This window comes from Gracilinanus agilis, chromosome 1 (assembly GCF_016433145.1).
Source record: "Gracilinanus agilis isolate LMUSP501 chromosome 1, AgileGrace, whole genome shotgun sequence".
NCBI lineage: Eukaryota > Metazoa > Chordata > Mammalia > Didelphimorphia > Didelphidae > Gracilinanus > Gracilinanus agilis.
This window is the reverse complement of record NC_058130.1, coordinates 682,848,937-682,873,039: the sequence shown is the minus strand read 5'-3', so window position 1 is coordinate 682,873,039 and position 24,103 is coordinate 682,848,937. Positions and strand designations below refer to the sequence as shown.

General features: G+C 38.0%; 1 protein-coding gene across 1 annotated transcript in view; it reads left to right on the top strand.

Moving 5' to 3' along the window:
• Nucleotides 1-289: 289 nt before the first annotated feature.
• The window catches only part of HHLA1 (HERV-H LTR-associating 1), a 62,855-nt gene continuing 39,041 nt past the window's right edge, over nucleotides 290-24,103 (top strand). The window contains exons 1-8 of the mRNA XM_044684314.1: nucleotides 290-368; nucleotides 784-843; nucleotides 3,037-3,117; nucleotides 8,260-8,346; nucleotides 8,462-8,545; nucleotides 15,106-15,189; nucleotides 17,226-17,282; nucleotides 17,411-17,500. Of these exons, the coding sequence (XP_044540249.1) occupies nucleotides 290-368; nucleotides 784-843; nucleotides 3,037-3,117; nucleotides 8,260-8,346; nucleotides 8,462-8,545; nucleotides 15,106-15,189; nucleotides 17,226-17,282; nucleotides 17,411-17,500 (622 nt within the window). The remainder of the gene's footprint in view (nucleotides 369-783; nucleotides 844-3,036; nucleotides 3,118-8,259; nucleotides 8,347-8,461; nucleotides 8,546-15,105; nucleotides 15,190-17,225; nucleotides 17,283-17,410; nucleotides 17,501-24,103) is intronic.

The window sequence follows — 24,103 nt, the reverse complement described above, 5'->3', positions numbered from 1 at the left end:
CAAATATGTAGTGGAATTTGTGGTGGAAGTGGTGTCAATATTTGGTACAAAGAGCAGAAGTCTGGGAGCTTACACAGTAGCTTTGATGGTTATTACTGTTGTTATTGTGTTCTTAATTAGGTTGATGAGGTCCTGGTAAGCATTAGTGAGTTCCCTATCTCTTTCTTCAGCCTACTCACTGAATCACTCTTACAAGCAAACAGAAAGGGGTTCTAGGTCTCTATGAGAGCAATCACTTTGTGACTCATCCAAATTTTCTTTCCTCCAGCTAAAGAAGTAAAATTTGGCCATGCCATCGTTCCAAACTTCTTGGAGTCTGGGGCAGTTATGTATGGGCTTAGTATATCTCCTTTGTCTTTGCGATGCTGGTGAGTATATTTTAAGTTGAACATGAGCACCAGACTTTATTAACATTATTTGGGTTTGGGGGATGGCTCTTGGTGATTAATCATCTCCTCACAAATCAGGAACAGCTTTAAAGGGTGACATCATCGTCAGATCCTTGTATTCTTTACTCTTCTTATTTCTTGTACATGCACAGGGAAATAGGATTGATGATGAGCAAGGATTTTTGAAGAAAATAGAATAGAATAGAAGGAGGGCAACCTGGCTCTTAATCCCAATAGAGTGGTAATTAGTTGTCTGTTCCTGAAGGAGACCATCCACTTTACTGAGATGTATTTCTTTCATCTGTACAATCAAATGACAAGATGGGGTCCAAGATCTCTTATATTCTGCGATTCTAGGAAATCATTTCTCTAATGAATTGCCTTCCCTTTTTAGGATCTACTATTATGAGAGAATCTAAGAAGGAAAAGGGTGTAGCTTTTCTGGCTACAACTGGTAAGTTATGAACACCACATTTTCTCATGATCTTGTGAACTTTGGAAATACATTTACCTCTCTATACAACTGATTTTTTTTCATCTACAAAATGGGCATAATATTTTTTCCTGTATACTTTATGGGTATGAATAAATATAAAAGTATTTTGAAAAAAGTCACATACATTTTATTGTTGCCTTAATTATCATCATTATCCTTTCATCATTCTCTGCCCCTCTCCCTTTCTTCTTGTTTTTTTTTCTGATAATATAATATTATGAGGTAGGGGGAAGTACTGGTGTATGAGAAAGAACATCTAAATCTAATGCTACTGATCACCAGCTTTATGACTTTTAGGCAATCTCTTAATCACCCTGCTCCTCAGTTTCATCCTTTGTAATTTAAGTTGGGCTCCATAACTCCTTAAGGTCCCTTAACCACACTGATATTTTTTGGTAATTGTTGTTAAAAAGATAACTAGAGATGATGTTTTATCACCAATCTATATTTTCTAAAGCTATTGATTTTTCCTTCCCTCTACAATTAGGGTCTTAACGTATTTTAGTCTTCTAATATATCACTCTACCTGCTAGAAAAATTCAAATTAACCTTTTATTGGAGAATTCCTCCCAGTTGAAATTCCTTTAACTTCCTCCAACCATATTCTGTAACCCAATAACTATATGAATGAACTGTGAAATCAGAGCTTTAAGAAATCTAATTGTATCTGAGACAAATTCAGCTGGGTGTGGACTCTCACTGATACTTTATAATTATTGTTTTCTACATTTTCTTTTCTGTATACATATTGCTCCCTGACATCTCACTATAAAATGGAAGCTCCTTGAAGGCTTTTTGCCCTTCCTCCTCAGTTTGTAGCATAGTATCCAGCTGGTATTTAATAAATGTTTATCAAAATGGATGGACATAAAATGAAGTGAATTAAAAGTTCTAATGGATTTCCTCATTGCTGAAGTACTGTGGTACTTCCAAGTGAAGTGTGGATGCATACTTAAAGAGTATGTTGAGGGTGGAGGTGAGAAGGTATTGTTATTTAGATATAGATCAGATTTCATAGCCTCTCATATCCTTTCTAATTACTGACCTTCTGCAATCCAATGGTTGTTCCACACTGGCTTGTATTTTGAGCCAGTGAGGTACTTCATTTATCAAGTCAAGTCAACAAGCATTTATTAAGTATCTTCTATGTGGCTAAGTGCTACCTCTACAAAGATAGTCCCTCTTTTAGAGGGTCTCACATATTCAAGGGGAGACAGTAGGTAAACAGCTCTATACAAACTAGATATAGACAGGAAAAACTGGGTAAAGTGAGCAGAAGGAAAGTATTAAGTCTTGGGAGAACTGGGAAAGGCTTCTTGTAGAAGATGGGACTTTAGCTGGAACTTGAAGAAAACCATGGAAGCTAGGAGATAGAGATGAGGAAGGAGAGATTTCCAGCAATGGGAGGCCATTCTAGGAATAGAAAAATGTCCATTTGGGAAAGGGAGATTCTTCTGTTGTTATTCAGAGGATCGTTGATATCACAGGGTAATGTCTGGATTATTATGCATGAGTGGAATTTAAGAGGGACAGAGTTGCAAAAAAATCATCAGTCTCTCTCTTCCAGAGTCATTGAAATACAGTGGCAAGATAAAAGTCAGAATGATGCACAGGGATGAAATGGATGACCGTGGGGTCTTCAGTGTCTTCCAATCAAGCTTAAGTGCTACACAATGCCTCCTTCAGCCACCTTCATGGTCATTGAAACAAATTGTTCTCATCTGCCCATTCCATTGGGCAGATGTCTTCACATATTTGAGGCAGACATCCCCTTAGGTCACCAGCAGGTTTGAGGCATGTTGGTTACCCACAACCTAGATTAACCCATTTGCCAAGATGGTTTTGTTGAGGGGTGGCCTCTGTGCAGAGACACATATGAGGGTTGGATGAAAGGTAAACATCAAGGATGAGTGAGCAACCTGAAAAGGGCTCTGCAAGCTCTTACCCCAGAGATGCTAGTCCTCCCTTGAACATCCTTTATAAGGAGCAACAAGGAGGAAAGTTATCAGAGAACATAGAGGGGAGTAATGTGTAAAAAACATAGGAAGGGATCAGGTTATGAAGGTCTTAAAAAGCCAAATAGAGGATTTCCTATTTATTGATTAAGAAACACCTACTAGCCCCATGTATCTGTGCTTAATTCTTTTTCAGAGCTGCCTGCAAGGACAGTTGATCTGTCTACAGTTAACCTTACAGAGTTAGTGAATGGGATGCTGACCAAGGCCTTGAAAGGTAACAAAAGGAGTCTAGTCCTAATTCTGTCTCTTGAATTCCTGAGTGAACCTAGAAATGACATCAGACCTTTCTTCAATTCAGCTCCTTTATCTATAAAATAACAACTTTAAAATCCATCCCACCAGAGCTTTTAACAGACTCAAAAGAAATAGGAGTTCTGCCACAAAGAGGGAAATTGAAATGCATTCCAAGAATGATATAAATGGAAGAGATTTTTTATTACAGTGCAGATTATCTTGATAATGAAGAAAGGGCAGCATAGAATAGTGGACAGATGTACAGCCTTGGAGCTAGGAAGACAAGGGTTCACATCCCATACTGATTATGTCACCCCGAAAAAGTTATTTAGCCTTTCATTAGAGCAGGTACCTCTCAATCAAGTTAGAGGAAAAAAACCACTTCATATTAAAGTCTCCAAAAAAGATGAATTTATTACAACTTTGCAGCTCCAAAAATCTGGTATTAACTTTTATTAAGATAACCTAGGTAATGCAATGGATGGAGTTCTGGGCCTAGAGTCAGAAAGACTCATCTTTCTAAGTTCAAATCTGGCCTCAGACACTTACTCATTCTGTAACTCTGAGCAAGTCACTCAATACTGGTTTTTTTAAAGCCTTATTTTCCATGTTAGAATCAATACTGGGTATTGGTTCTAAGGCAGAAGAGTGGTAAGGGCTAAAGCAGTGGGGTGGGAGGGGGCAGCTGGATGGCTTAATAAATTGAGAGTCATGCCCAGAGACGGGAGGTCCTGGATTCAAATCTGACCTTAGACACTTCGTAGCTGGGAGACCCTGGGCAAGTCACTTAACCCCCATTGCCTAGCCCTTACCACTTGTCTGCCTTGGAACCAATGTATGGTTATTGATTCCAAGAAGGAAGGTAAGAGTTTTTAAAAAAACGTAATGGGAAGGGGGCATCTAGGTGGCTCAGTGGATTGAGAGTCATACCCAGACACAGGAGGTCCTGAGTTCCAATTTGGGAGTGGACACTTCCTAGTTGTGTGACCCTGAGCAAGCAGCTGAAGCCCAAACCGCGTTGCTTAGCCATAACCGCTCTTCTTCCTTAAAACCAATACAAAGTATTGATTCTAAGACAGAAGGTAATGGTTAAAAAAACATAATGGGGACAAGAGGAGCATGAGACTGTGAAACAGGAATCACAAACATGAAAATAAGCTATTACTCGATTAGAAAGCTCCTGGAGATGACATGAAGATCCTGATGGCAAACAGAGTAATGAAAAGAGTGATAGGCTGGAATCAGAGTACCTGGATTTAAATATCAATTACACTACAAACAACCTGTGTGTCTTTAATAATGTTATACCCCCTCTGTGGGTCTCAGTTCCCTCATCTCTAAAAATAAAGGGATTAGACTGGATGATCTTTCAGCTCTCTTCCCATTCTGACGTTCTATGACCCCCTCCCAAACTCTAGAAGTAGAAACTTCTAAATTATCATCAAAATTCTCATTTTCCCATTCAAAGAGAGAGCAGACAGCATATATACACAATCCACCTACCTGATGAGGTTGGTACCTCCTGGCCATTTCCCAACATCCATTTGTTTTTTCACATCTTATAAAAGAGACATGAACATGTGGCTATTGTTGCTTTCCTTATGAAGGTTTGTATTCACTCCTCCTGCCAATGCTATTACCTCAGTTTTGGAAAAGTCTCATCATCTGGGAAAGTCATTATTTATCATCCCTCATAAGTCAAGTGTTCTGCCTTACATTTTCATTTTAAATGTCACCAGCATACGATTAGTCATGAGCTGCATTGGTTAGACCTGCTTAATATATACGAATTAGGAAGTTGTTTTTTAGTCATGTCTGAGTCCTCATGACCCCATTTGGAGCTTTCTTGGCAAAGTTACTGGAGTGGTTTGCCATTTCCTTCTCTGACTCATTTTACAGGTGAGGAAACTTAAGCAAAGAGAATTGTGTGTTGCCCAGGGCTACAAAACTAAGAAGTATCTGAGGCTAGATTTTAATTTGGATTATCCTGACTAGGCTTGGTGCTCTATCCACTACACTACTTATTCAAATCTTGCTTTTTAACTTAGGTAGCTGTGTGACCTTGGGGAAGTCACTTAACCCCTTAGGGTCCCAATTCCCTCATCTCCGAAATGAGGGAGTAGGGTTCAATGTTTCTAAAGTCCCTTAAAATGCTAACACTATGATCTCATTATAGTATTCATTTTCTAATAATAAAAACGTAGCAACAAGTAATAATAATAAAAATAATAACATAACAATAACAACAAAACATAGATTACAATGGCAGATACCTTTATAAAATGGGAACCAATCTATAAAATAACGGAGTTGGGCTAAACATCTCTAAGGTTCCTTCATGCTCTAGGTTATGGAGATTTTAAAAAGGATCTCTCCACTGAATTCTCATGAGATTCTGTGTAAAAGAATGATTAGACTTGCTTGTTCTTAGTTCCATAGGGAAAAATCCAAAGTGATAAATAGGTATTGCAATGAGATAGTTTTAATTTTATACAAGAAAAATTTCTTTAATGATTTGAGCTATCCAATAAGTAAATGGACTGCTTTGGGAAGCAATAAGTTCCCTATTCCTGAAGGTCTTCAAAGTCATCTATCTGGATGATCACTTTTCAGTTATGAGGAAGAGAAGTCTCTTGGTCAAGTACAGATTGGACTAGATGTAGATGGTCTTTAAAGTTCCTTCTGCCTCTGAGATTTTATGATGGAGCACCAGACCTGAAGTCCAGAAGACCTAAGTTCAAATCTGGTCTCAGATACCAACTAGCTGTGTGACACTGAGCAAGTCACTTAACCACTATCTATCTCAGTTTCCTCAACTGTAAAATGGGCATCATAATAGCACCTACCTGCCAGATTGTTGTGAGGAAAAGGGAAATAATATTTGCAAAGTGTGTAGCACAATGCTTGGCATGTGGTAGGTTCAATATTAATGTTAGCTTTTATTATTCTATTTTGTTTGTACATTTCATATGACCCTCATCATGTTCTGCCTTATACTATAGTTATTTGTTTGCTTATTTTACATCCTCTTACAAAGAAGTCTATTTCTTAAGGCCAGGACATATTTCTTATTCACATGTGTATGCCCCTAGCACATAGTGCTAGTAGGAGTATGCTAGTAAATGTTTAACATCAGGCACTACAGAAAATAAAATGTACACATGACACACTTTTAATCTTAATTTGCATTATTGGCATTTTCTCCATCACTTTTTTAAAGCCTAGCCTGAGGCAATAAATACCACTTCCTAGTGGGCAGGAATCTGTTGAAAACATAATTGATAAATAGATAACAAAATTAAAAAATAATGATTTTAAAACAATAAATAATAAAAATACAACAATGTAAATAATGTTAATATGTGGTTTTCTAAGTTAATATGCCACAGCAAGGATCCTTATATAAGTTTTGGTGGTGAAATTTTTTGAGTTTGACACCATCATTCTAGAAAATCAACAAAATAATAAATCAAGCCCTGATCTGTAATACTTGCCAATTTCTGATATATAAAAATGCTTACACTGAATAATTAACATTTGCTCTTGGCTACTTTGATTTGTCTCTAGCACATCCTTGCTTGTATGCAATAGGAAACCAATAAATATTTATTGAATTCAATACATTATTGATTGAATGGTAACAATATTTAAACTCCATTAAACATATCTTTGGGATAGAGATAAGACCTGTGATCTCACTGGGATAGAGAAATCCCATGTGGAAAAGTTCCCTCTTCTAAAGCAGTCTGGCACCTTACTATAAATTATAGTCTTTCAGAATTGCCTAGAATACCAAATGATGTGCCTAGAGACAATTACCCAGGTAGTATGTGTCAGAAGCAGGACCAAAACCTACTTCTTCCTGGCTCTGAGGCCAACTTTCTATCTACTATGACATGCTCCCTCTCTTAAACAAAATTTAACCCATCTTTTATGGCTCAAAGGTACCTTGAGGTTTTGAAGTAACACGAGAATAATATTATGCCATCATTTTCTATACTATAAATGAGCAAAGAAAACGTTAGTTTATAAGACATTCCAGTTAATAAAGCATTCTGATTACTAGACTACTGACATGTTGGAGAATTTTCTCTATTTTCTTTGTTTATTCAATGAATCCCACCTAGTCCTGGACATCCCAATCACTTATGCCATTTACTTGACAAATATTAACTGGATCTCTGGGCATGGCAAGGATGCAAGATTCAGTCCTTGACTATAAAGAGTTTATAATCTAGGCTGCTCTTTATGTCCATCCATTTAGCTATCTCAGTACTCCTGTATTTTTTTTATACTTATTTGTTTTTTTTTTTTGTGTTGGTACATTTGACTTTATCCTTCCATAAGTACAAACGATGTCATGTTTGTAATGCACTTATCAAAGTGCTTAGTTCATGTTAAGCACTTAACAAATTATTGTTTCCAATTCTTCCTAGCTATGTGACCCTAGGAAAGTCACTTAACTCCCATTGCCTAGCCTTTAACACTCTTCTGCCTTGGAACCAACACACAGTAAAGTAAGGGTTTAAAAAAAATAAAAATAAATTTTTTTCTTCCTCTTCTTTCCTATGGGATTTTTCCCCTTAGACTTCTCCCCACTAGAATTCAGTACAGTGCTCAAAATACTGGAGGCTCAGTAAAAAAAGAATGTCAATTTTGCCTCATTGTCATTCAAAGATATTGAGAAAATTGGTTCCCTGAGTAGTGTGTGTGTGTGTGTGTGTGTGTGTGTGTGTGTGTGTTTAGATCTTAAAATCATGTGGTTGGTACATTAACATACTGAATAACCCTAGACTTGGACTTCTGTAATATGGAAGCTGAGGGAGAAGAAGGAAGAAGTCCATGATGAAATATCTAAAGAAGTAATATCCTAAAGCAAAATGGTGCCTGACCCTGGGCTTTAGTCCCCAGTTCCAATACTACTCAACAAAGCATTTAACTTCAGACAATTGTTTAAACTCTCTGCACCTCAATTTCCTAATTTTTAAAATGAAAAGGGGTTGTTAAGAAGATCTGTAAGTTCCCTGGCTCTAACATTCTGTACTCTAAGGTCTCTTCAAATATTAATGATTCTGTGACTCCTAAATGCTATTGAATGATTTTTTGTATTGTTTTTCCCCAGCAGACAGCAAAAAATTCTTCTCCTTGCTGAGCATAACTTCTCACAGCTCATTTGCCTTCCACAAGTTCTCCGTGGTGATTTATAACAGTAGGTACCATCACATTGGGAAGTTTACTTTGCTTTCTGGGTAGCAAAGTCAAGCTTGTGGTAAGACTAGGTTGCTCTAGTACATTTACAACGTGTTAATTTTCTTCCTTCACAGTTTCTAACCTGAAAATCATGGATCCCACCAAGTTCCCTACGCGTTACTGCTATTGTTTAAACAATCGGACCAATGATCTTTCAGGTGGGTGTAGTTATCAGCAAGGATTCAAGCCATCTTAACATTAAATATTGTACTTTATTGAACTTTTTATTTCCATCTGCATTATCAAAGGTAGAATCCTATTAATTTCCATTTTTATTAAGAATTAATTACTATTTTTTCATGCTTCATGTTTATCTTTTTAGGTGTTTCCATGTTCATGATTCTTCTTTCTTCTCTATGAACTTTAGGGGTCTATTGTGGAATCCCTCCTGCAAGGTCCCCATTTACTAGGCAACCAGAAACTCTAATTCCTCCCAAAAACCATTTCCTTACAATGATTTTTCATCCAAGAATCTAAAATTAGTTAGAAAGCTCTTGTTGTCTTAGGGATTTGTAAGACATAGTTCTGGTCCGGCAAAAGGCTCTCGACTATAGAAAATCAATAAAAAGTTAAATTCAACAAATATTTGGGCAAGCCAAGAGGCAGCATGAAATAGCAGAGAGAAGAATGTGTTTGGAATTAGGAAGAGATGGGTTCAAACTCTGTCTCTGAACATACTTGCTAAGTAGCCATAGGTAAATCATGTGCTCTAGGTAACTCTTTAAAAAGTATAAGATACAATCAAGTTGACAATCTGCATTATCAGAGAGTTTGTAGATCAAGACTTCCATATATAGATGAAATAATACCTTCAGAACAACAACAAAAGTACTACGTTAGGTGTTGGTATTACATAAATGAAACATGTCATAGTCCTCGGCCATCAGGGGGCTTACAGAATTCTGGTGAGATAAGTACCAAGGATTCTATAAAGCAGGAATATAGCATCACATATTTAAGACTAGAAGGCCCTTTAGAGGTTATGGAATTTATCACATTGATTTTACAGATGAAGAAACTGAGGCCCAGAGTTCCTTGCTCAAGGTCACAAAGATGATAAGATGTAGCAGAAGTGGAATTGCAATGCATAGTGGGAATGAGAGGCAATGACAAGGTCCAAAGAAAATCTCCTAGGGAAAATTGGGAGAGGATACTACCCTTTCACCTGAGGGACATCATAGAAGGCTTCTTGGATAAGGCAGCAACTTAATGGACAGTAAAGAAAGAAAAAGATTTTCCTAAGTGAGAATGTAGAGAAGGTGGTTTCTGGAGCCAAGGAGTAGCCTGTGTGAATGAACAGTTCTAGAAAGGATGAAGCAGCCTTCCCACCCTGGAAGCTGCCTTTGCCACCATGTTCCAGCAATCTTATCACACTGGAAGATTCTTCTGCCCCAACAGCACCCTTCTTTGATTGGTTATTTCTTCCTGGAATCCTTATCAGCACTTCCCAACAGCCTCTTCATATAGGAAGATCCCTCCATTCTTGCTGGATCTTTTTTCTTATTGGTCATTTCCTCCCAGAACTTCCATTTTAAGGAATGGTCTCCCAAGCCAGACATGTTCATGCCTTCCATTTTTCTCTGGATCCTACTCCTGACTCTCTGGGCTTCTTTCCTCACCACTCAAGTAGCTAGCCTCCCTTCCACCTTCTTTTTATTGTGTTATTTTATCTTCTTAGAATATAGGGTCTTGGAAGACTGGGAATGTCTCTTTTTTGTGTTTCTATTTGTTTGCTAATCCATGACTGAATGAAATAATAATATATTTATATGTCATCCAAAAATTGGCAAAATACTTTATATGCATTATCCCTGTTGATCCTAACAACAATATTATGCAGTCAATGCTATTATTATCCCTATGACTTTAGGGAGGGCAGCTAGGTAATACAGTAGATAGAGTGCTAGCCCTGGAGGCAAGAAGACTCATCTTCCAGACTTTAAATCTGGGCTTGGGCATTTACTAGTTGTGTGATCCTGGGAAAGTCACTTAATCCTGTTTCCCTCAGTTTCCTCATCTATAAAATGAGTTGAAGAAGGAAATGGAAAATCACGCAGTATCTTTGCCAAAAAAAAAAAAAAAACAAATGGAGTCAAGGAGAGTTGGGCACAGCTGTAAAAACAACAGCTCTAGAGCTGAGGACACTCAAGATGACAGAAGTAACTTGCCCTCCTGGATCACAGAGACCATAAAAGCCTGAGGCATAATTCTAATTCAAATCTCTTTTGAGATTTTTTGAACTGGGATGTTCAAGAGGGCTGTGACATGTATGAGAGCAAGTATGAGCCAGGTACTGAACTCCTTGAGAAAAAAGGATAGACTGTGACCAAGATGGCTTTCTGAACAGAAGAGGTCAGCCCAGCTCCCTCACATTCACTCCAGCAAAATCCTAAAAATAGCATCAGACAGGGAAAAAAGAATCAATAAATCTAATGAGAAATAAAGTAAATTACTTATTCCACTCTTGAAATGAACAAAGTCAGCAAGAAGTCCTTGGGGAACAAGAAAGGGGATTCATCAGAAAATCCAGGACTAAGACCTTTTCTGTTTCACTTTATTTCTAATGACTTTTCTCTGTTGATTATTTCTGATTTATCTTTTTATATAGCTTGTTTATGCATATGCATTTGCATATGGCCTCCTACATTAGACTGTGAACTCATTGAGAAGAGGGACTGTCTTTTTAGTATCTCCAACACTTCACGCAATGCTCAGCACATAGTAAGCTCTTAATAAGTTTTTGTTGACTAATTCATTGATGAAGATGATAACCACTTAGCCTGATAAGAGATGGACCAGGGACATACAACATCAAGGCCTATATCCAGAGGAAGCAAGAGCAAAGGCTCCAACAAGATAGTCCCATGGCAATCAGAAACCAACATTATAAACTATAGAAATGACTAGGATGGGTAACAATCAGTACTGTCATGGCAGCACTTAGATCCAGATAGCCCAGTAGTCTCTTCTGAGACATCATAGACAACTATGAAGATTTAGCATTCTGAACCTCAATGACCAAAAGGTCCTATAACCTACCACTGCTCTTAAAGTGGACACACTTTAGGAAGTGGAGATCAGAATTCCAGGTGGCCCAGCTCAGTTTTAAGCAGTATGGAGCAACCTACCCAAAAAGCATAGCAAAGAGCAGAGTCTAGACCTAGCATAAGTTCAAGAACTAAGGTTGGAGGTATAAGTAAATAGAAGAGACAATGACTACTCTAAGGAATTTTAATAAATCCAAATATGCTAAAAACTTCAATCTAGAGAGAATATCACTCTAGGAAATGTAAGCAGAAATCAAAGTGGAAAATTAATTTTCCACAAGGATTATATGAATACCTAGCAGAAAGATTTAAATATTTTTAAATTAATTTAATTTAAAAGGAAAATGTTATTAAAATAAGATAAAATACTAGTGGAAGAACTGAAAGGAGAATAAGCCGCTTAGAATAGAAAGTGGTAAACCTTACCCAAATAACAGATGCCCTTAAAAACTGAAGTCAACCAAAAGAAATCAATAACTCCATAAAACAGCAAGAAATATTAGGAAAAAAACAAAATTTAAAAGTATATGCTATTAAAAAAGAAACTGTCTTGGAAAATTAGATTGTTCTAATCTTGAAAACTATGATTAAAAGAAAAACCAGGGGACACTGATCAGATGAACTGATTACATCTGAAGGAGACAAAGGAGAATTGAGCACAAACCCACATTAGACACACACACACATATACACACTCACAAACACAGAGAATTTTGGTACAGAAATATATAAAACTCGACAGAGAAATAGACAGAAATCAGGAAAAAAGTAGTTAAGAGGCAAGATAATGCTGGGGGAGAAAAATAACAAGCAAATAAGCTTCTTAATCCTGAAGAAGAAATTAAAAGGAAAAGATTAATAAAAAATAAAAATAAAAAGAACTAGAAATTAAGGGGGTTGTCACCAGTCAGTAAATGCTGAACAAATTGCATTAAGTAAGTGTATTGGAATATGATTTGCCTGAAGATATAATGAAAGAGATGGTTTCAAAGAATCCTAGAAAATATAAACGAATACAAAGATAAATTAGCAGAACCAGGAAAATAATTATACAGTGACAACAAGGTTGTAAAATGAAACAAAACAAAACAAAAACTTTGAAGGGCTTTAGAACTTATCAAAGCAATAATGCTTTGGATCACTGGAACATAGGATCACTATGATAAGTCAATAAAAACTTGATGGACACAAGGTGCATAAAGGAAATACATTTTGGGACATGACCATTGTATAAATGTTTCTTCTTGATTATGCATATTTGTTTCAAGAGTGGTTACCCTTGTCTGTTTTTTAAACCCTTATCTTCTACCTTAGAATCAATACTCTTTATTGGTGGTAAAGGATAGGCAATGGGAGTTAAATGACTTGCCCAGGGTCACACTGCTAAGAAGTGTCTAAATTGAGATTTGAACCCAGGACCTCTTGTCTCTATGCCTGGCTCTCAATCCACTGAGTCACCTAGCTGCCCCAAGTTCTTTGTTTTTAATTGGGAGAGTAGATTGGGGAAGAGAGGTAGTGGTGATGATGAAAAAAAGAGAGGATCATTGTAATTCTTTTTTAAAAATACACAAAAGATAAAGAAGTTCAGAAGAACACAATCAAGACAGTTTTAAAAGTAATATAATGAACGAATTACATACATTACAGTTTTCAAATGAATGATTTCTATACTTCACAGATTTCATTTTTATCATACTATCCTCTATTTGTGTTCTATTTTTGTGAAGAAATATATTTATTATTTCTTCCATATTGTGGGGGTTATGGGTATGGCACCTTCTCCATTTTGAAAATAGGAGTAAAATTTTTTGGCTTTCTCTTTGTACCAGAGAAGAAGTCTGATTTTTTTCTTTTTCTTTTATGGGTGTTTATGGTATCTTATTGTAAATTTTTAATTAAGAATGTATTTCTTAAAAGTAAGGAAATAGCTAGCTGTATTACCCTGGGCAAGTCACTTAACCCCCAGTTGCCAACCCTTAACACTCTTCTGTCTTGGAACCAATAATCAATATTGATTTTTAGTGAGAAGGTAAAAATTTAGAAATAAAAGTAAGGAAACAGGCTTAGGAAAAGGGAAGTGGTTTACTGAAGGCTGTTGTAAATCAGTAGCAGGCCTGGGAAACGAACCAAGATCTGACTTGTAGTCCAAACATTATTTCTTTTTTTAGATAAACATTTTAAATTTTAAAAAAAAGAATGCATTTCTGAGTTTCTAAACTTTTTCTGAGTCATCTGCTGGCCTTCACCTGTCCTCTGTTGCTTCTGCAAATCTCTCCAAAAATTCCTGTCTAATTTCTAATGCCAAACTCCCATACTGTGAAAGGGAAAGTCACAATGTGGAAAGAATAATTGCATTGATCTTAATGTTTTTTGGGGTTCGGAATAAAAATGTTTAAATTTTAAAAAGAAAAAAGCAAAAGGATGAAGACTGACCTGCAAGTCAGAAAATAACAGAAGTGATAATAATACCTCATGTCAAAGTTAGCAATTCTAGTGCAAGTATCACAATAGATGAAGTAGAAGAAACAGGGCAGGTGGATGATGCAGTGGAGCCTAGAATCGGGAAGACCTGAATTCAAATGTAGCCTTAGCCATGTGAGCTGTGTGACCTTGAGTCAGCCACTTAACCCTGTTAACCTCAGTTCCTTGCCTATAAAATGAACTAGAGAAAGAAATGGCTCCAGTATCTTTGCCAAGAAAACCCTAAATGAAGTCATGAAGAGTTGGACATGACCAAAAATGGCTGAACAACGAAAAAGGAAGAAAAAGTGAAGACAAAGACTATGGTGCCACCAGACAACTACAGGAGAGGCTGCCAAGAGGGGAGGACAAAGGAGAACACCTGGGGTATAAAATCCCACACCTTGGCCAGCAGGAGGCAGCCTACAGCCTTCGCTTCTACTCTACTACAGGGAGATTCCATGCAAAGGCTTTACTGACACTGTCTGCCTGCTTGAGCTAGTCCTGCGGGAGATGTAATGTGTAAGGAAACTAGCAGAGACTTGCAATGTAGCTGACAACCCCAGAAGGTATGGGGACATGGATGAGGAGGACAGGAAGAAATTCGAGAAAAGAGAAATTGAACATTGGCTCTTTCCCTCATCATGGGACGTGGTACCCTCTAATAATAGGTTAAGAAAACGAAGTGATAATCAGGGAAGGAAGGGATAGTGGTAGTCCCTGGGCCTGGATGAGAGAGAAAAAAGGAAAAAGGTCCCGTCATGGGGGTAGGGGTCTCTGACACATGGTCAGTGGCAGATCTCCAATATGGGAAGGAAATCCTTCCAAATGTCAGTTCTATAGTAGAGGGAAGTCCTGACCATCTCACTCTAGTTACAGTTCCAAGAATGTGTGTATCATTCATCTCATAAGGCTATTTTTAAAATAAAATGAATCCTTGTAAATCACGAGGCACCGAAATGTCAGTCATTGCATCCAAGACTAGAAGCTGTGAGAGACTGAAAAGAGTATAAAACCAGGCAACCTCCTCCATTCCACTCATAGCCTAAAAGAAGGGCGTCTAGAGGTGGGGTGGGAAGGGAACCATTCAAAGGAGAATAAAGGAGAAATTCAGGGGGAAGTGAGAAAAGAGGTTGTGTTGAAAACAATTTGGTTTTTATCTCATGTGATTACGAATCAGGATGATTAACCTGCTCCATTCCATCTTCTAGATTTTACAGCTCTCCTGGTTGACATCATTGGGAACTCCACTAGCTACCTCACGGAGATTTTCAAATCGACCTCCATTCTCTCAGGTTGGTCCACCATGAAAGTGCAGGGCTGACTCGGGGTTCAGCATCTTTCTATGTGGATACAAGTGAGCCACCACTGCACACATCCCACCTTCTCTTGTTTTCTTTGCATTCCGCAAGGCAAATTCTGAAGAGAGCAAAGAAAGCTCTTCTTGGTCCATTAGTGAAGGGCAGTTTGGGATTATAGGATCATGAGATCATAGCATCATAATCTAGCAAGGCCTTCATGTGTCTTATTAGGCCAATCTGCTCATTTTAGGAATGAGGAAACTGAGGAGCTATATAGATGTTAAGTGACTTGTCTAGCATCACCCAGGTGGCAGAGGCAGGATTTGAATCCACATGTTCTTGTCCCCAAGTAAAGGCCTTTAGCCACTATATCATGTTGCCTCTCTTGAGTCCACATACAAAATCCCAAGACATTATCATTACCTATAATACATATATATATAACATTATATAATTTATAGATATATACATATACTTTTGAACATATTTCTATACATATATATTTATGCATGAACAATGATATAGATAGCAGGGCTATCTTACAAGGCTAAGTTATTTATTAGTCTTAAGGTCTAGATCTGGAAACACAAGAACATTTGCAATCATTGATGCTTGCAGAGCCTGCTTCCCAAACTTTTATTTATCTATCCCCTGTTGCACAGACAATCAGTGACTGACAGCTAAGTAGTAACGCGGGGGGGGGGGGGGGGTAGCAAGAGTTAATGCTAAAAGATACTTAAAGATTATAAAGCAGATATGATTATAAAAATTCAGGAGCTTTATTCTAGTTTCAACCAGATGGCATATCTATTGATAGGCCACTGTCTATGGAGTCAGAAGAACTGAGTTCAAATTCAGTCTTAGAAACTTAGTAGTTGTGTGACTCTGGGCAAGCCACTTAACCCTGTCTGCCTCCGTCTCCTCATCTGTAAAATGAGCTGGAGAAGGATATGGCAAACCACTCCAGTATCTTTGCCAAAAAAAAAATCCCATTGCATTACAAAGAGTCAGACCCACCTGAACAACAATAACAAGCTTCATTCTATGAACCACACAAGAAAATCAGTCTTATAACTGGTTTTGGAGTGAGGAAAAGTGACGCTGAGTTGTCTTTTATAATGGTTATTACTTGTGTGATCAGTAATGTGTCCAGTGTTTTGGTAAGTGGATTAAGAGACTGGCAGGTTGACAGGGCAGATGGGCAGACAAACAGTTAGGCAGACAGAAAGACAGGCAGGAAGATAGGCCATCTTCAATTTCCTCAACTGCAAAATAAGCAGAATTCATCCTTCCCTACTGACCTCACGGAATTCTTATTAGGGAAATGTGATCAGAAGTCTGTATTCTTTTAGTAATACAATGATATATTATGAGTTGTGCATTTAAAGATCAGTTTGGTTTCTCATTTTATAAAGATAACCATTGGGTTTAGGGATGTGAGGGGCTCCAAGGAGTGGATCTATGATTTCCTTCTCTCTTGAATAAGAAATAACCAAGCAATTAAATGATTATCAAAAAGAGTGATCCAATCAATTCCAGGCAACTGGATTGTCAAAAATTTGGGGGGGAAAAAATAAGCTAACCTATGCATAGTTTTATAGATTTAAAGTAAGTGAGACAAGTCCTCAAAGGTCATTCAGCCTCAGTGCCTCATTTTCACAGATAAGGAAACTAAGGCATACAGAGTCAACATGATTTGCCCAAGCCAGTAAGCTTCAAAGTCAAAATTTTAAATCACAGCTTTTGACAACAAGCTACTTCTCTTTCCACTCTACCATAATGTACTCATAAACTACTATCTCGACCCATCCAGGGAGGCTTGTCCCTCAGAATTCATATCCGGGGTTTCATTATGTCCAGTTGTCAACATCATTTGCCATGGAGCAGCCTCTCTTCTGAAGGCACTTTGGGTTTATGTTGTTGGAGTACATGTCCCTCAACATCTAGGTCTGGGAATTTTCATTTATGCAGAGTGATTGTGACATGGATACAATTACCAAACTGTCAGTGTGCATTCATTTGTCTTTCAGTGAGTCAGAGCACTGAGTCTGATTGCATCTACATCTGTGTGATGACTGGGAAAACAGGTGAGACAGCTGAGCCTTTCTTAGATGCCAGAATCCGAATGTGCTCTCTGGTTGGAGGAGTCTTTGGGAGCTGAGGGGTGGGAAATTTGGTCTTTCAAATTTCCTTTTTCTTTTCTTTTTTTTTTCAGTAGGAAGAAATCTTTCTGACTTCTGGGAAATGGTGGAGAAGTCCCCTGTTATTAACTACACATTTACCAGTAACGTGTCTGGCGTTCTGGGTAAGTGGATTAGAAGGCAGGCAGTAGATAGGCAGACAAACAGACAGGCAGGATGGACAGATAGACAGGCAGGAAGAAACTGGCAATCTTCAAAGAAAGTCACCATTCTGACTGGGAGTGTATACTTATCTCAAGGGAGCTATACTAAATCAGAACACCTCTTGGACCCTTTCTGCTTCTGAATTTCAAGCTGCTCACCCCAGAAACAGACTCATGCCATTTCTGCTACTTAACATGTCCTTCTCCTTCCTTTCTATGAAAATCTTAGCCATCCTTCAAAGTCCATCTCAAATGTCACTTTTTTTGTGTATGCCACAGTGAAAAGGCTCCCTGATTTGCATAGAATAAAGAGTCTTGAGTTCCACTTGTGGTTCTCCTACTTGATACTTTGGTGATTTTTGCAAGGCCACCTAACCTCTCTGGGTCTCAATATCTTCACCTGAAAAACGAAGGGGAAAGGCTGGATAACATCTCCTTAAAACAGTAAATCTGTGGTCTTGGGAAATCTTCCATAATCCTCTTTGCTGGAAGTAACCTCTTTCTCATCTGATCTAGCCATTTGAACTCACTTTTTACCATTATCTAATTTTTACTCTATTTGCCTCAGTGTATGTATGTCCTATCATCATCCCTACTAGACTGTAGATACCTTGAGATGAAGGACTTTGTCTTATCTCTCATCCCTTGCCCTAGAGCAACAGTCCACAACCTTTTTGGCTGGGAGAGCCATAAATGCCTGTGGAAGGAGGATGGAGGCAGAAGATGCTGGAATGTGGGGCAGGGGCTGACGGGCCCTCTGGGGCACATCCTGAGGCTCTGCCCAGACTGGTGGGTCGGGAGGTGGAGCCAGATATGGCTCAAGAGCCATACTTTGCCGACCCCTGCCTCAGAGCCTACTTAACAAATAATAAGGAACTTAATAAATGAAGAATGAATGAGAAATAGTGTTGATCATTTTCTTTGCATTATCTCAGTTTGCATTATGATAGAGAAGGGTCTCAAATAAAATAATCAAAAACTAAAAGAATAAGTGGTTTTTGTTTGCCTGAGGAACTACTAATAGGAGAACTCCCTCCACCAAGGCATATCTCCACCCGCCTAGGCCATAGTATCTAAGTTCTGGGGAGTTGCATAAGACATATAATAATAATATCCAGCATTGATATACTTCTTACTATATTGCAAGTGCTTTAAAATTGCTCTCTCATTTGATCATCACAACAGCCTAAGAATTGGATGCTACTATTTACCACCTTTTACATGTGAGGAAACTGAGGCAAATAGAAGTTAGGTGTCTTGCTCAGGGTTACACAGCTAATAAGTGTTTAAGTTCAGATTGGAACTCAGAGCTTTCAGACTCCAATGTGTTCTATCCACCATGTCATATCCCTTCCCAAGTAAATAGTCATATAGATATTAAGCTAATTTGGCCAAAGTTACCCAACTAGTAGAAATGAGAGTCCAGCTGGAATTTGAAAATTCATTTTCTTCACTTTAAGGCCAATGTTCTATTCACTAGCCTATGCTGCCTTTATTACTACAAAGATAATTGAAGTACTTGACCCTAGCAAGTAGGCATGATAAGACCTATAGAAATGGTTTTGTGTGGTGGAAAAGAAGCTGGTTTTGCAGCCAGAGGTCCTGAATGCAAATGCTGCTTCTGAGATGTATTGCTTGTGTGACTTTGGACAGGTCATTTAATTGCCCCATGCCTCAGTTTTCCCCATCTATAAAATGAGGGCATTGGACTACATGACCCCTGAGGTGGCTCCTATCTCTTTATAAATCAGTCTGTAGAAAGAATCAGCTTAAAGGCAAGGTGCTATATTTAAAAGTTTTACTTTAACCATAACTCATGTGTAAGAAGAGTCTTAGACCAACTCCATCTCATGGTGGCATGTACTGCTTTCTGATTACACTGCAGGCAATTAAACATTTCCTATGTGCCAAGAGCAAGCAGAAGAGTGTTGCCGTGGTACAGTATGTTGGGAAAAGCCCTGGATTTAGGATGGGGGAAGCAGGGTTTGGAAGCTGGCTCTCCAACTTCCTTCCTGTAGGACATCCCTTTGGGCAAGTTATTTAAAGTCTTTAAGAAGGTGGGGAGAGATTACCGCTAAGGTCTCTTCCAATTCTAAATGTATTATCTACTGATTCCTAACTATCCTTCCAGCTCTGAAAACGGCTGATGTACACAGAATGTCCTAAATGTCCTGGTGCCGTCTTGCACATCAAAGCTTAAACCTGCGCAAAGGTTTTTGGGATGCCGGGTATAGAACGGATGCATATAAAGCTACATAAAATAACAGGACAGTCCAGGGAGCTCAATTTTTAAAAGACAAACAAAATATTCTTGATTTCACTTATGTAATACCACCTAAACAATATCTACAATTTGCTCTTTTCCACCAACATAATCTTTTGTCAATTGCCATTGAAACGGGAGGTCCCAGGACGGGAGCTAAGAGGGCTATTTTATATTGAGTAAGCACGGTCGCCATCTAGCGGTGGAAATAATCATGCCATCCTTTCCATATCGGGAAGAATTACAGGAGTATATAAATCTAGTGCAATGAACTCCGTTATAGAGGAAACGGGGGCTGAGGAAGGGTAAGCATTGAGCCTAAGGGTCACACAGGTAGTAAGTGTCGCGCTGAGGTTTGAACCTAAGTGACTTGCTTAAGATCACACATCTTGTGCCTGGCAAATTCATTACCTGCTAACTGGGAATGGATACCTTTCCAGATATTCGGCAACAGGGAGATTTCTCTTTTTAAGTGAAGAATGTGGGGGGGGGGGGGAGAAAGCATTGAATTTGGCTAAATTCTAACCATTCAATAGCTCACATCTCTAGAGATTGTTAAGGCTACAAAGTAATTATCTCATGAGCTTCCACAAATATCATAATCCCCATTCTTCAGATAAGGAACTAAGGCTCAGTCACACAGCCACTAGGTTTCAAAGCTGGGACTTGGACCCAAGAGTTCACACTCCAAGACTATTTACGTCATACTATAATGCTTTTAATTTTGTCCCAAAACTCCATTATTAATGTGGTGCCTGTGATATGTTGTTGTTTTTAATATTTGGCTGGAAACTGAAATTAGCATCTCAATTAAGTCATTGAAATCATAGTCCAACTACTGGGTCTGTATCCCAAAGGGATTTTAAAAAGGGGGAAAGGACCTACTTGTGCAAAAATATTTATAGCAGCTCTTTTTGAGTTGGCAAAGAACTAGAAATTGAGGGGATGTCCATCAAATGGGGAATGGCTGAATAAATTGCAGTATAGGATGGTAATAGAAAACTGTTGAGCTCTAAGAAATGAAGAACAGGATGATTTCAGAAAAAGCTACAAAGATAAACATGAACTGATGTAGAGTGAAATAAGCAGAAGCAGGAGAACTTTGTACACAATAACAGCAATACTGTAGGATGGCCAGCTGTGAAAGACTTAGTTATTCTCAACAGTACAATGATCCAAGGCAATTCTGAAGGACTTGTGCAAAGAATGCCATTCAGCTCCGGAGAAAGAAATGTTGGAGTCACAATATAGATCAAAGCATACTATTTTTCACTTTAGTTTATTTGGATTTTACTTTTGAGGTTTTGGTATTATGAGGATTCTCTTACAACAATGAACAATATGGAAATATGTTTTGTACATTTTTTGCATATCTCCCAGAAAAAAAGAAATTTCTTCCTTGTGTAAAAAAAAAAAAAAAAAAAAAAACCCTTAATCTAAGAATTTGAATCTCTCCTTAGAAAAGGGAATAAGCATTTATATAAGGATTACTTTGTTCCAGGAGCTATTTCTTTTTACAAATTTTATCTCATTTGAGCCAACATTACTCTTATTCCATTTTATGATTGAGGAAGCTGAAGCAAATAAAGATTAAGTGACTTACCCATGATGACACATCCAGTAAGCTAGATTCAAACTCAGATCTTTCTGATTTATGACTTAGCACTCTATCTACTGTACCAAGTTACTTTAAAACCTTAGGCAGATTTATAGAATGATGTACCAGCCAATGTGAGAATAACATCCTGTAAACTGACTCTCAGTGTCTCCCTTTCTTTTTAGATCTAATATCTTTTTTTTTAGATTACATGTTAATAAAACTTTTTACAATCATTTTCTGATATTTTGTGATCCATGTTTTCTTCCTCCCACCTTTTTCCCTTTCCTAAGATGGCAGGCAATATGATATAGGATGTAGAAGTGTTATCATGCAATACATATTTCTATGGCCACTGTGTTGTGAAAGACACATATCACATTAGAGAAAAATTCAGAGGAAATAAAGTGAAGAATGAAATGTTTCAATCTGCATTTAGACTCCAACAATTCCTTCTCTATGATGGAAGATAGTCTCAAAAGTTTCTTTAAGGATCCCCTAAGCTATATCACCTTTGCAGGTGATACCTCATTGTCTTGTGGCTTAGTCCTCAAAGGATGAGAGATTCAAGGGATACCATCCAAAGTTGTTCAGAAAGTCAGAAGAATAAAGACTAGAGAGAATCAAATCTCCTATGTTAACCTTGGGCTTCATGGGCACATCCCACAACCTTGACCATCAGTTAGTCAAAAGAAGCATCATGGTGGTGTAGAAAGGACATTAGATCTGGAATTGGATGACTTGTTCCAATATCATCTGTATGAATAAGTCACTCCCACTTTCTTTCTGGTCTGTAAAATAGAAGGTTGGCCTTCGTGATCTCTAAGCTGCCTTCCAACTCTAAAAGCCCATGAATAAGTCATAATTTAGTGCTTAGAGGCTACCTAGACATTTTGAAAGTTCTTGGAAGTGTCTGTTCAGCTGGATTCTCTGATAGATTGTGAAATCCTTGGAGGCAGGTCTTTGCTTTTCTCTTCTTTTTCCCCAGGATCTTTCCAGTTCTTGATCTCTCTCTTAGGAAGAAGTGAGGAAGGGGGAAGATGGGGTAGAGATGTTGGGGGAGGCATGCTTCTCTTCTTGGGTACTTCCTGGTGTCTTCGCTCAAGGTGACTCACTTGGCACAGTGCATGGCACATACTAGATACTTGAGAAATGCAAGCTGATGGGCTAACAAAAGCTGGGTTGTTGGATTTAACTTTGTGAAGCAATAGGAGTTTGTTTTCGCTTAATGCCAATACTTTTTTTAATTGGACTTGAAACTCAATTAAAAAAAAATAAATGTTAAAAAATAGAATAGAATTGAGATATAGAAATGACTTTAGAGATCATAGTCCAACTATCTCATTTTGCAGATGTAGAAACTGAGACTTAGGAAAAGAAAATGACTTATCCAAGGTTATACTAACACAAAACTTTGAGTAGAATCACGTTCTCTGGAACACCATCACCCATGCCTAGGTCTATTTCTCTGCAGTGTCTCTTGCTTGTGTCAGCCTGAGCCCTGGCAAGGAAGATTTCTTTTTAGTTCAGATTACCTTGGCATATATTAAGGGCATTTTAAAAAGTTGAAAACCACAGTGCTTTGCTCTTTTTACACATGATGGGATAGAAGCTCAGGTGAATTGACTCAAGATCAAATACCAAAGTCAAGTTTGAACCCATATCCCCTGACTCCAAAGCCAGGATTCTTTTTTCAAAATTTGATATATTTTTTTAAAGTCTTACCTTCTGTATTAGAATTAATACTGTGTACTGGCTCCAAGGCAGAAGAATAGTAAAAGTTAGGCAATGGGGATTAAGTGACTTACCCAGTCACACAGCTAAGATGTGTCTGAGTCTAGATTTGAACCCAGGACCTCCTGTCTCCAGGCCTAAGTTTTCTTTTTAATATATCATAGAGATTCTCTCAAGTAGTGCCTTTTAGGGAATGTGCTGGATCCAACTTGAATGGGCCAATTTTTCTTTCAGGGTACATTTGAAATTTTAATCTATATTTTAAACATTTTCCCATCATTTTCTTTTTTTCACAGTTGATTTTATTTTATTTTTAACATTTATTAATATTCATTTTTAACATGGTTACATGATTCATGCTCCTACTTTCCTCTTCACCCCCTGCACCCCCCACCCATGCCGATGCACATTTCCACTGGTTTTAACATGTGTCATTGATCAAGACCTATTTCCAAATTGTTGGTAGTTGCATTGGTGTGGTAGTTTCGAGTCCACATCCCCAATCATGTCTACCCCAACCCATGCATTCAGGCAGTTGTTTTTCTTCTGTGTTTCCTCTCCTGCAGTTCTTCCTCTGAATGTGGGCAGCGTTCTTTACCATAAATCCCTCAGAGCTGTCCTGTGTCATTGCATTGCTGCTAGTACAGAAGTTCATTACATTCTATTTTACCACAGTGTATTGGTCTCTGTGTACAATGTTCTTCTGGCTCTGCTCCTTTCACTCTGCATCAGTTCCTGGAGGTCTTTCCAGTTCACCTGGAACTCCTCCAGTTTATTATTCCTTTGAGCACAATAGTATTCCATCACCAGCATATACCACAGTTTGTTCAGCCATTCCCCAATTGAAGGACATACTCTCCTTTTCCAGTTTTTTGCCACCACAAAAAGCACAGCTATAAATATTTTCATACAAGTCTGTTTATTTATGATCTCTTTGAGGTACAAACCCAACAATGGTATGGCTGGATCA